The following is an 11775-nucleotide window of genomic DNA, read 5'->3' as shown; positions in this document are numbered from 1 at the left end:
CCCTCATGCAGCGATGAGGACAGAAGAAAGCAAAAATAAATGATGGTTTTTGGAAGATGAAAAAAAAGAATAAATTGATGTCAGTGGCCTGCGGTACCGCACAGTAATGTGAGCGCATTTCTACACACACCACGTAATAAACAACACGCTCAGGTACGGCATGTTCTCTCTGCGCATGCGCTCTCCCAGCTTTCCCCCCAAATCGCATGTTTCACCTGCTGCTGTGGCCACGCCCCCTCCCGCATTATTTAAATCCCCGATACTCCCAGTGTGCAGCACAAACTTTAAATCGCTCAAAAGAACTTCATTGGCAGGGGCTCCACCAATCAACAGCGTGTCAGCATTAACTGTATCCACGACGGCTCCAGAGGCTGGCGACGCGTACACATTACTCTCGGTGCGATCTGCGCTCCTTTACTCCTGCCTGAACAATGTTACTCTTACTTCCTGATACAAACTGCTGGAGGACCAACATGGCGGCGCCCTGAGTGCTGTTTGTTGCTCACTGGACCCGTGTGAGCAGTGACTTGTCTGGTCCTTCCAAGAGGTGAAGAGCCACAAATGGGCCCCGGGCGCTCTCTGTGCGGATCCGACAGCTGAGCTCCCCCAGCACTGGTGACATTGTGCTCCTGAGAGACTTGTGCTGTGCCGAGGCCGGAGGTCCGCCCGATCTCCCCCGTGCTGTGCGAGGCCGCAGGTCCCCCCGATCTCCCCCGTGCCGAGGCCGGAGGTCCCCCCGATCTCCCCCGTGCCGAGGCCGGAGGTCCGCCCGATCTCCCCCGTGCCGAGGCCGGAGGTCCGCCCGATCTCCCCCGTGCCGAGGCCGGAGGTCCGCCCGATCTCCCCCGTGCCGAGGCCGGAGGTCCGCCCGATCTCCCCCGTGCCGAGGCCGGAGGTCCGCCCGATCTCCCCCGTGCCGAGGCCGGAGGTCCGCCCGATCTCCCCCGTGCCGAGGCCGGAGGTCCGCCCGATCTCCCCCGTGCTGTGCGAGGCCGCAGGTCCGCCCGATCTCCTCCGTGCTGTGACGAGGCTGGAGGTCATCCCGATCTCCGTCGTCCCCCGTGCTGTGAGCCCTCGGTAGATGCCGGCTCTCCTCCCCGGCCATGCAGGGCCTCCTGCTGCTGCTCAGTGGCCTGGGCTGGGGCCTGGACCTGCTGCTCCTTGTGCTGGACCTGAATTACTGGCTTGTTTCCTCCGTTGTGTCCTTCCTGTTTTGGACCATTCACTTCATCCTCAATCTTCCCGGGACCATCTCCCTGGGCTTACTCCGCTGCTGGGAGAATGCCCTGGTGTCCGTGGCCCTGCTGGGTGAGGCGTGTGGTAACATGGCACTGGGCTCGGTGTACGCCGTCGTGGATGGCCTGCGGGGGCTGCTCTCCGGATTGGACAGTTTACAGCTTGTCTGGAACCTGATGTGCCACCTGTTACTGCGGAGCAAGGAGATGATGCAGCGCGGCATTCTCAACATGGCGCTGTCCGGGCAGAACTTTCACCGCCAGGTCTGGGAGGCGCTGGGAATAGCCGGCAGCCTGGTGGCATACATTGTGAACAGCATGGTGAACGTGTGCCTTATTGGTGTGCAGAACATGTTCTCGGCCGCCCTGGGCGTGTGGATCACTGTGGTGAACGTCATCTTTGTTGGGAAAGACTTGATCGCAGCGCTGCTCTCCCAGATCTCCAGCACCGCTGTGGCCGTGGTCATTCTTTTCTGGACGCCATTCCAGTTGGCGGTAGATTTGCTGGTGTCCTGCAGTGCGGGCATTGGAGACATCCTCTTCCGACACCTTTATGAAGTCCTCCTGCTGCTTTTCTTAATTTGGGCTTCCTGTCTGATTCTCAGACCCTCGCCTGCGTTGCATTCATTCCAGGAAAGACTTATCCGGCTCGGCCACGTTGTCCAGGTAATCGTCCATAATTTACTAAATGCCGAGGTCTGGAGGAGGACGGCAGACGGGTGTCTCCGGCTTGTCAGGATGTACAGAGCCGCTTGGGACAGAGACCAGAACCGGATGAGGACTAGAGCACAAAATACACCAGTAAGGGTGCCAAGGGTGCAGAATCCAGCTGGACCACCTACATGGGCGCACAATCCACCACCTGCACGGGTGCAACAGAATGCCACACCTGAGTGGCGCCAAGCCCCGCAGAGACCACCCCCACCTGTGCCACAACCCCATGCTTCATCCTCACGTGGGACGGAGAAAGCTGCAGAAGACCCCTGGAAGCTCCTAAAGCAGCAGGAGGAGAGCAAGAAATGTGTGATCTGCCAGGATGAAAACAAAACTGTCCTCCTGCTTCCATGCCGCCACCTGTGTCTGTGCTCCGAGTGCGCCGAGATCCTCCTGCAGCAGCCGATACTCCAGCGTAACTGTCCGCTGTGCCGAAAAATGATCCTGCAGACGCTCACAGTGTACATGTAATGACAGGAACGACTGGGTCTGTGTAACTCCAGGACATGGGGACAGCGGAGAATTAAACAGCGCCCAATATTTTCTTTTTCTTTTGTTATACCCTTGTTTTAATTGTTGGACACTGAGTCATTATTTTTAAGAATATGAAGAGCAAGGAGAATATTTTTGTACTCGTTGAGAAGGTCCATGTGTCTGTGAAGCTGTGAAAGGGATCGTATATATTGGTGTAACGGCCTGCGTTGTTTCCACGTTGTCACCTGATCATTCCACATGTTTTGTACAATGTAGCAAATGTTGGATGTGGCGGCTATTTCAAGTTTAGTTTTGTAATTTTCCATGCGTTGTCCTATCATTTCGCACAGTACGACTTTCAGCAGTGTTGCTGTATTATGTGCCATTTATTCACTAGGATTAAACCTGCATTAAGGACCAATTTTGTACCAGTTTTTTTTTTTTTTATGTAACCCATGGAGCAGACATTTAATTCCTTAAAGATGTTGTCCCATAAACAACCCATGCACAGGATCTTTCATATCTGATTACTTGGTCTCTACTGAGCTTGTGAAAAGTCTCCTGTGTGAACTTGTACGGCCACCATTCCTAGGGAATGGAGCAGTGGTCACCGCTTTCTACCAATATTTTTTTTTTTTTTTTTTTCACACTTTGGAATGCTTGTTGTTAGAGGGGATGGTCCGAAGGCAATGTCATTTTCCTCCTAACTCCTTATTTATTTGATTCTATTTTCTAATCTACTTGCTTTAACCCCTTTCTGCCATAAGACGTGCTATCCCGTCCATGTGCCCTGGACTTAACTCCCAGGGACGGGATAGTACGTCACAGCGATTAGCGGCGCTCACGTAGTGAGCGTCGCTGATCGCGGCCGGGTGTCAGCTGATCATCACAGCTGACACCCGGCACTGTCAGGGGCGGTCACGAACCGTCACCAACATGCTAACACCTGGCACATTACGATCACACACAATCGCAGTGTACCAGGGGTTTAGGGAAGCATTGTCAGGGAGGGGGCTCCCTCCGTGCTTCCCTGAGGCTAGTTTCACACTAGCGTTTATTTCCTACGGTGCCTCTAAGCCCCGCCCCATCCAGTCATCGGCTCCTACTAGCGTACATGGACGCTTGCGATCTGCGCACCCTATCTTTAGCATGTTGCATTTCGGCGCGCACGGCGCACCTTTAAAAATGCGCAGCACACGGCAAAATCCTGCTAGCGCACGACCAGCGAACGATCTGCGCACCCTATGCTAAAGATAGGGTGCGCAGATCGCAAGCGCCCATGTGCGCTAGTAGGCAGCGATGACCGGAGGGGGCGGGGCTTAGCGGCACCGTGCGCTGCAGATGATAAACGCTAGTGTGAAACTGGCCTGAGACCCCCACAGTAGCGCAGCGTTGCTGTGGGGGTCTCCTTCCCTGCAGGTCCCTGGATCCAAAATGGCGGCGGGGACTTGCAGGGAGCCAGCTTCCTCAGTGCCTGCAAAATGCAGGCACGAGGAAGCTTTCTACACTGCCTGTGACAGATCGCTGATCCGTAACAGCGATCTGTGATGTGACAGATCAGCGATCTGTCACATGACAGTTATGTCCCCCCTGGGACATTGTAATAAAGTTAAAAAAAAAGTAAAAATAATTTATAAAAATCGCTAAATTAATACAAAAAAAAATATTCCCTAATTCATTTTTTGGAAATAAAAACAATAAAAGTACACATATTTAGTATCGCCGCGTCCGTAACGACCCGCCCTATAAAACTGTCCCATTAGTTAACCCCTTTATTGAACCCCTTAAAAAATAAAATAACGAAGCAAAAAATAATGATTTATCATCATAACGTGAGATCAAAAAGACGGATATAAATAACCATGGTACCGCTGAAAACGTCATCTTATCCTGCAAAAAACGAGCCGTCATCAGCGAAAAAATAAAGATATAGCTCGCAGAATAAAGCGATGCAATAATAATTTTTTATATAAAATTGTTTTAATTGCATAAAAGCGCAAAAACATAAAGACAAATGAGGTATCACTGTAACCGTACTGACCCGAAGAATAAAACCGCCTTATCAATTTTACCACACGCGAATGGTGTAAACGCACCCCTCAAAATAAGTTCATGAAACGCTGGTTTTTGTTTATTCTGCGTCCAAAAAATAGGAATAAAAAGCGATCAAAAAATGTCACATGCCCGAAAATGGTACCAATAAAAACGTCAACTCGTCCCGCAAAAAATAAGACCTCACATGACTCAGTGGGTCAAAATACGGAAAAATTATAGCTCTCAATATGTGGTGATGCAAAAACTATTTTTACAATAAAAAGCGTCTTTTAGCGTGCGACAGCTGCCAAACATAAAAACCGCCATAAATAGTAAATCAAACCCCCCGTTATCACCCCCTTAGTTAGGGAAAAATAATAAAATAATGTATTTCCATTTTCCCATTAGGGTTAGGGCTGAGATTACGGTTAGGGGTGTGTTGGGGTTCGGGTTGGAGTTATAATTGGGGGGTTTCCACTGTTTGGGCACATCAGGTGCTCTCCAAATGCAACATGGCGTCTGATCTCAATTCCAGCCAATTCTGCGTTGAAAAAGTCAAATGGTGCTCCTTCCCTTCCAAGCTCTGCCATGCGCCCAAACAGTGTTTTACCCCCACATATAGGGTATCAGCCTGCTCAGGACAAATTGCTAAACAACTTTTGGGGTCCAATGTCTCCTGTTACCCTTAGGAAAATAAAAAATTGGGGGCAAAAATATAATTTTTGTGGAAAAAAATGATTTTTTTTTTTTTATTTTTACGCCCGGGCATCATAAACTTCTGTGAAGCCCTTGGGGGTTCAAAGTGCTCACCACACATCTAGATAAGTTCCTTGGGGGGTCTAGTTTCCAAAATGGTGTCATTTGTGGGAGGTTTCCACTGTTTAAGCACATCAGGGGCTTTCTAAACGCGGCATGGCGTCCAATTCCAGCCAAAATATCAAATGGCGCTGCTTCCCTTCCACACTCTGCCATGTACCCAAATAGTGGTTTACCCCCACATATGGGGTATCAGCGTACTCTGGACAAATTGCACAATAACTTTTGGGGTCCTGTTACCCTTGGAAAAATAAAAATTGAGGGTGAAAAGATCATTTTTGTGGAAAAAATGATTTTTTAATTGTACAGCTGTACGTTATAAACTTCTGCGAAGCCCTTGGGGGTTCAAAGTTCTCACCACACATCTAGATAAGTTCCTTGGGGGGGGGGGGGGGGGTCTAGTTTCCAAAATGGTGTAATTTGTGGGGGGTTTCCACTGTTTAGGCACATCAGGGGCTCTCCAAACGTGACATGGCGTCCGATCTGAATTCCAGCCAATTTTGCATTGAAAAAGTCAAACAGCGCTCCTTCCCTTCTGAGCTCTGACATGCGCCCAAACAGTGGTTCCCCACACATAGGTATCAGCGTACTCAGGAGAAATTGCACAATATCTTTTGCAGACCAATTTCTCCTGTTACCTTTGGTAAAATAAAAAAAAATTTGACCTGAATTAATTTTTTGGTGAAAAAAATTAAATGTTCATTTTTTTTAAACATTCAAAAAATTCCTGTGAAGCACCTGAAGGGTTAATAAACTTCTTGACTGTAGTTTTGAGCACCTTGAGGGGTGCAGATTTTAGAATGGTGTCACTTTTGGGTATTTTCTATCATATAGACCCCTCAAAGTGACTTCAAATGTGATGTGGTCCGTAAAAATAAAATTTTGTTGACCAGTGATTTCTCATTTTTGCAACTTTTAACCCTTATAACTTCCTACCAAAAAAAAAATTTTTGGTTCCAAAATTGTGCTGATGTAAAGTAAACATGTGGGAAATGTTACTTATTAAGCTTTTTGTCTGCCGTATCTCTGTGATTTAAGGGCATAAAAATTCAAATTTGGAAAATTGCAAAATTTTCGCCAAATTTCCATTTTTTCACAAATTCACGCAAGTTATTTGAATGAAATTTTACCACTAACATGAAGCACAATATGTCACGAGAAAACTGTCAGAATCACCGGGATCCATGGAAGCGTTCCAGAATTATTACCTCATAAAGGGACAGTGGTCAGAATTGTAAAAATTGGCCTGGTCATGAACGTGCAAACCACCCTTGGGGGTAAAGGGGTTAAACATTCCCTACCGTTCTCTGACTACACTGTAACAGCTAGTGTATTTCTTTTTCATGTATCACCAGTGCACGAAGTGTCTTCATAGCTGGAGACAAGGGCTGTGGTCACTGGCACAGCCTCTGCTCCCTCTTTGAAAATAAGTGTCATCAATGACGGTCGCTTCAGGGGTGGTGCTGTCCCTGCTGTTTCCCTCGTGAACTGTCCCTCCCCGTGCGATGTGCGCAGCGCCTTGTACCATCCCCCTTCCCCCTTTGCGCAGTGGTGTCACTATACCCGGCGGTGCAGGAGACAGCTCCTTCCCCACAATTGACGTCACTGGTCTCTGCCCAGGAATGAGCATCACTGATGATGCTTAGTTTCAGGCAGGGGCTGTGACAGTGACCGCAGCCTCCTCCCCCTGCTTAGATGACGCTTAGTTTAAGTATCCCAGCATGCACTGGAATGCTCAAACCATCACACAGGAAATAGGGAAAAATACACCAGCTGTTACAGTGTAGTTAGGGAGCGGTGGGGAATTTTAAAAGCAAATATATTAGAAAATAGCCTAGAGTATAGCATTAAATAGATAAGGAAAATGACTGCCTTCGCTCTACCCCTTTATGAACAAGCGTTCCAAAGTGTGAAGAAAGTGGTGGAAAGCGTGTCACCACTGCTCCATTTACAGCTATAGGAATGGTGGCCGCACAAGTTCACATAGGAAGCTTAGATTATAACCACAAATGACTGCCTTTGGACCACCCGTTTAAGATCAGTGGGGGTCCTAGTTGTTGGACCCTTAGCAATCCTATCCTGTGAGTGTGATATGTTTATTGGACACTCCCTCTCATTTCTGCTTTGAGTTGTTTTCCAAAATCAAATTTGCAAGTGTATGTGGATTTTGCTTTGGATCCAGACACTGATTTAACTCTTTGCTTCCCAATGAATTGTTATAACGTGTTAGATTACAGGTGGAACTCGATGGATTTATCTATCATTAACCATAAAAACTATGAAATCCACTGTGAAAACCTGCAGCGTTTCTGCAGCAACTAACAAATCCTACAAACGCACAGCTGACACTCCGCAGCACGCTGTGATTGAAAGCAGTTTGTTAAAGCGAACCTGTCAGCAGTTTTGGCCGATATAAGATATGGCCACCGCCTTTCAGGGCTTACCGTATCTACAGTATTCTATAATGCTGTACATAATCCCCGATCCGACCTGCAAGATATGAAAAATAAGTTTTTATGATACTCACCCGCGGGGTGGTCCGATCCACTGGGTGTTGCAGGTCCGGGCCCAGCGCCTCCCATCTTCTTGCAATGCCGTCCTCCTGCTTGCTTCATGACTCCCCGGCATTGCACTCCTGCACAGGCGTACTTATCTGTCATGTTGAGGGCAGAGCAAAGTACGGCATTGCGCATGCGCTGGTCCTCTGTGACCTTTCCCAGAGCCTGCACACTGCAGTACTTTACTGTGCCCTAAACAGGACAGATAAGTACGCCTGAACAGGAGCGCGATGCCGCGGAGCCTGTGAAGCAAGCAGAAGGGCGGCATCGCAAGAAGATAGGAGGCGCCAGACCCGGGGACCTGTGACACCCATCAGACCATACCGCCCCCTGGGTGAGTATAATATAGAATGCTGTAAATAAGCCCTGAAAAACAGTGGCCGCATCTTACATCAGCCAAAAGTGCTGACAGGTTCGCTTTAAAAGCCAATTTCCGTACATTATTATTCTCTGCTGTCGAGTTGCTGTGTGGATGTGAAATACTGAATGGCATATCGGACCTTTCTCCAAATTCTACATGATTTGCTGGACACAAGATGTAATGCTGGCTGCATAGTGGAATTCAATGTTTTTTTTTATTTCTTGTGTTATCCCGTCTCTGTTGTGGAGATATTAGCAATCTAATATTTGGCACCAAACAAGTTTACTTTGGATAAGCCAAGTGGATTTGATCAGAGACTTCTCCCCGTATGAGTTGGGATCTGGTAACACTTGACCTTTTCAAAAGTAACTAGGAGCCAAATACTGTGATTGCTAATATCTCTGCAAGGAAAAGGTGACATAAAAGAGAAAAGTTTTATTTTGCTCTGCAGCAGCCATTATAAGTTCAACATGAAAACTATAGCACTGTGATTTCTTTAATGCCACAGCATTTCAGAGTCTAATATACCTGACTAATATACAGCCAGTGCCTGATACACGCTGCCCTTAGATCAGACATCATGTATCCCCCTCCATTTTGGTCATCGGAGACTGTAAGTTTTCCTACATAATGCAACACAGTAGAATTGCAGAATATATTCCAAGCAGTCAGATCATGATCACCGGTTCAAGACCTATAAAGGGATTAAAGAAGAAAAAAAGTTTTCAAAAATATAAAAATTCAAATTTATATAACCCTTCCCCCCCTCATAAAAAAAAAATTAAATATTTCCTGTATCTGTAAAGATTTGATGTCTCAAGTCAAAATATACATTTACGGTAATTAACCAATATAGTAAATCCCATAAAGAGAAAATGGGTCAGGAGTGCTGTTTTGCAGTCACTGCCTTCACTAAAACGATAAAAAGCATTTAAAACGTATGTTCCTCAAAACCGTCATCTGGGCAGGCAAGAAACAATCTCTCACGTAGCTCTATCGACAAAAAAAACATGGTTATTGGAAAATGATGACACAAGCCAACTTTTTTTCCCACAAACTTAAGAATTGTTTTTCCCACTTCAATGAAAAACTTGTATGCAACTTTGATAGCACCGTAATGGGGCTGCCCCGTAGAATTGTAATGACGAATAAAATTGCGCTGCCCTGGAGAATCGTACTGACCAGGAGAATCGCGTGTCCCTGTAGAATTGTTCTGACCAGTTAAATCGCGTGGCCCTGTAGAATCATACTGACCAGTAAAATGTCTGCTCTGGAAGAATTGTGCGGCCCTGTAGAATTGTAGTGACCAATAAAATCGTGCTGCCGCGGAGAATCGTAGAAGCCAGGAGAATTGCGTGGCCCTGTAGAAGTAGAACCGTAATGACCAATAAAATCATGCTGCCGTGGAGAATCGTAGAAGCCAGGAGAATTGCGTGGCCCTGTAGAACCGTAATGACCAATAAAATCGTGCTGCCGTGGAGAATCATACTAACCAGGAGAATCGTGTGGCCCAGTAGAATCATGCTGCCCCAGAGAATCATACTGACCAGTAGAATCGTACTGACCAGTAAAATCGCTCTGCCCTGGAGAATCGTGCGGCCCTGTAGAATCATACTGACCAATAGAATTGCGCTGCCCCGGAGAAACGCATGGCCCTGTAGAATCCTACTGACCATTAGGATCGTGCTGCCCCGGAGAATTGTACTAACCAGTAGAATCACGCGGCCCTGTAGAATCGTACTGACCAGTAAAATCGCGCGGCCCTGTAGAATCGTACTGACCAGTAAAATCGCGCGGCCCTGTAGAATCATACTGACCAGTAAAATCGCGCGGTCCTGTAGAATCGTACTGACCAGTAAAATCGTTCTTCCCTGGAGAATCGTGTGACCCTGTATAATCGTACTGGCCAATAGAATTGTGTGTCCCTGCAGAATCGTACTGACCAGTAACATCACTCTGCCCCAGAGAATCGCGCGGCCCGTAGAATTGTACTGACCAGTAAAATCACGCGGCCCTGTAGAATTGTACTGACCAGTAAAATCGCGCGGCCCTGTAGAATTGTACTAACCAGTAAGATCACTCTGCCCCAGATAATCGTGCGGCCTTGTAGAATCGTACTGACCAGTCAAATCCCTTTGCCCCAGAGAATCGTATGGCCCTGTAGAATTGTACTGATCATTAGGATCGTGCTGCCCTGGAGAATCATACTGATCATTAGGATCGTGCTGCCCCTGATAATCGTACTAACCAGTAGAATAGTGCTGCCCTGGAGAATTGCGCAGCTCTGTAGAATCATACTGACCAATAAAAAAAAAGCTGTGCCCCAGAGAATCGCGCTGCCCTGTAGAATCGTATTGACCAGTCAAATCGCTTTGCCCCAGAGAATCGCATGGCCCTGTAGAATCGTCCTGATCAGTAAAATCACGCGGCCCTGTAGAATCATACTGACCAGTAAAATCTTTCTGCCCCGGAGAATTGTGCGGCCCTGTAGAATCATACTGACCAGTAAAATCTCTGCCCCGGAGAATTGTGCGGCCCTGTAGAATCGTCCTGACCAGTAAAATCATGCGGACCTGTAGAATCATACTGACCAGTAAAATCTCTCTGCCCAGAGAATTGTGCGCCCCTGTAGAATCGTACTGACCAGTAAAATCTCTGCCCCGGAGAATTGGGCGGCCCTGTAGAATCGCTTTGCCCTGGAGAATTGTGCGCCCCTGTAGAATCGTACTGACCAGTAAAATCTCTCTGCCCCAGAGAATTGGGCAGCCGTGTAGAATCTTACTGACCACTAAAATCGCTTTGCCCTGGAGAATTGTGCGCCCCTGTAGAATCGTACTGACCAGTAAAATCTCTCTGCCCCGGAGAATTGTGCGGCCCTGTAGAATCGTACTGACCAGTAAAATCTCTCTGCCCTGGAGAATTATGTGCCCCTGTAGAATCGTACTGACCAGTAGAATTGTGCTGATGGGTCTTTTTACCACACAACGCTGTAAAAATAAAACCCAAGAACCAATGGCAAAATTACATTACTTTCACCATTTCATCCTACTTGCAATTTTTTTTTTCCTGACTTCCAATACATGATGTAGTTCAAAACTGCAACTTGTCCTGAAAAACACAATCCAGGACAGCAACCTCATAGATTAATATGTTCTTCAATGAGAGTTAGGCTGATAACAGAGAGCAATAGTTTAGCATCTCGCCTAGTTCAGTTGTGCTGGGCGCACAAGTCTCTTAGTGCAGATAGAATTTGGTACAGCAGAGGTCCTGGACGCTTCCGTTTGGTATTTTGAACCCTGTGGACAGTCAAATGAGTCCAAAAAAATGGATAAAATGTGTCACTCTTTATGGACCAAGCTTCCAAGAATAAAATTACACTCAAAATGCCGGTTATATAATGGCAAACATCATTGTATTATAAATCCGCAAAGTTTTACATTTTTACAGTGTTCAACACCTTCTTCAGACACTGAAATATCAAGCATTTCTTGGCCTCGGGAGTTGGACATTTGCAGTTTATATGATCCAGTAAATTATAAAGCACTAGAAGGGGTCTTGTATTCAGTATACATTGGAGGATGTA

The 11775-nt window shown here is 46.9% G+C and overlaps 1 protein-coding gene across 1 annotated transcript; it reads left to right on the top strand.

Moving 5' to 3' along the window:
- Window positions 1-275: 275 nt before the first annotated feature.
- RNF26 (ring finger protein 26) lies at window positions 276-2844 on the top strand. The gene has a single exon (XM_073566448.1). It carries the CDS (start codon window positions 1104-1106, stop codon window positions 2418-2420), a length of 1317 nt encoding a protein of 438 aa, XP_073422549.1. The 5' UTR covers window positions 276-1103; the 3' UTR covers window positions 2421-2844.
- The last annotated feature ends 8931 nt before the right edge of the window (window positions 2845-11775 follow it).

The sequence above is a fragment of the Dendrobates tinctorius genome, unplaced genomic scaffold, assembly GCF_039654945.1.
Source record: "Dendrobates tinctorius isolate UK_male_01 unplaced genomic scaffold, ASM3965494v1 ptg000018l, whole genome shotgun sequence".
NCBI lineage: Eukaryota > Metazoa > Chordata > Amphibia > Anura > Dendrobatidae > Dendrobates > Dendrobates tinctorius.
Note: the sequence above shows the minus strand (reverse complement) of the source record. Positions and strands in the feature narration are given on the sequence as shown.

What these genes read in the sequence shown, in the direction of transcription:
- RNF26 (XM_073566448.1), top strand. Translation starts at nt 1,104, where the DNA reads ATGCAGGGCCTCCTGCTGCTGCTCAGTGGCCTGGGCTGGGGCCTGGAC.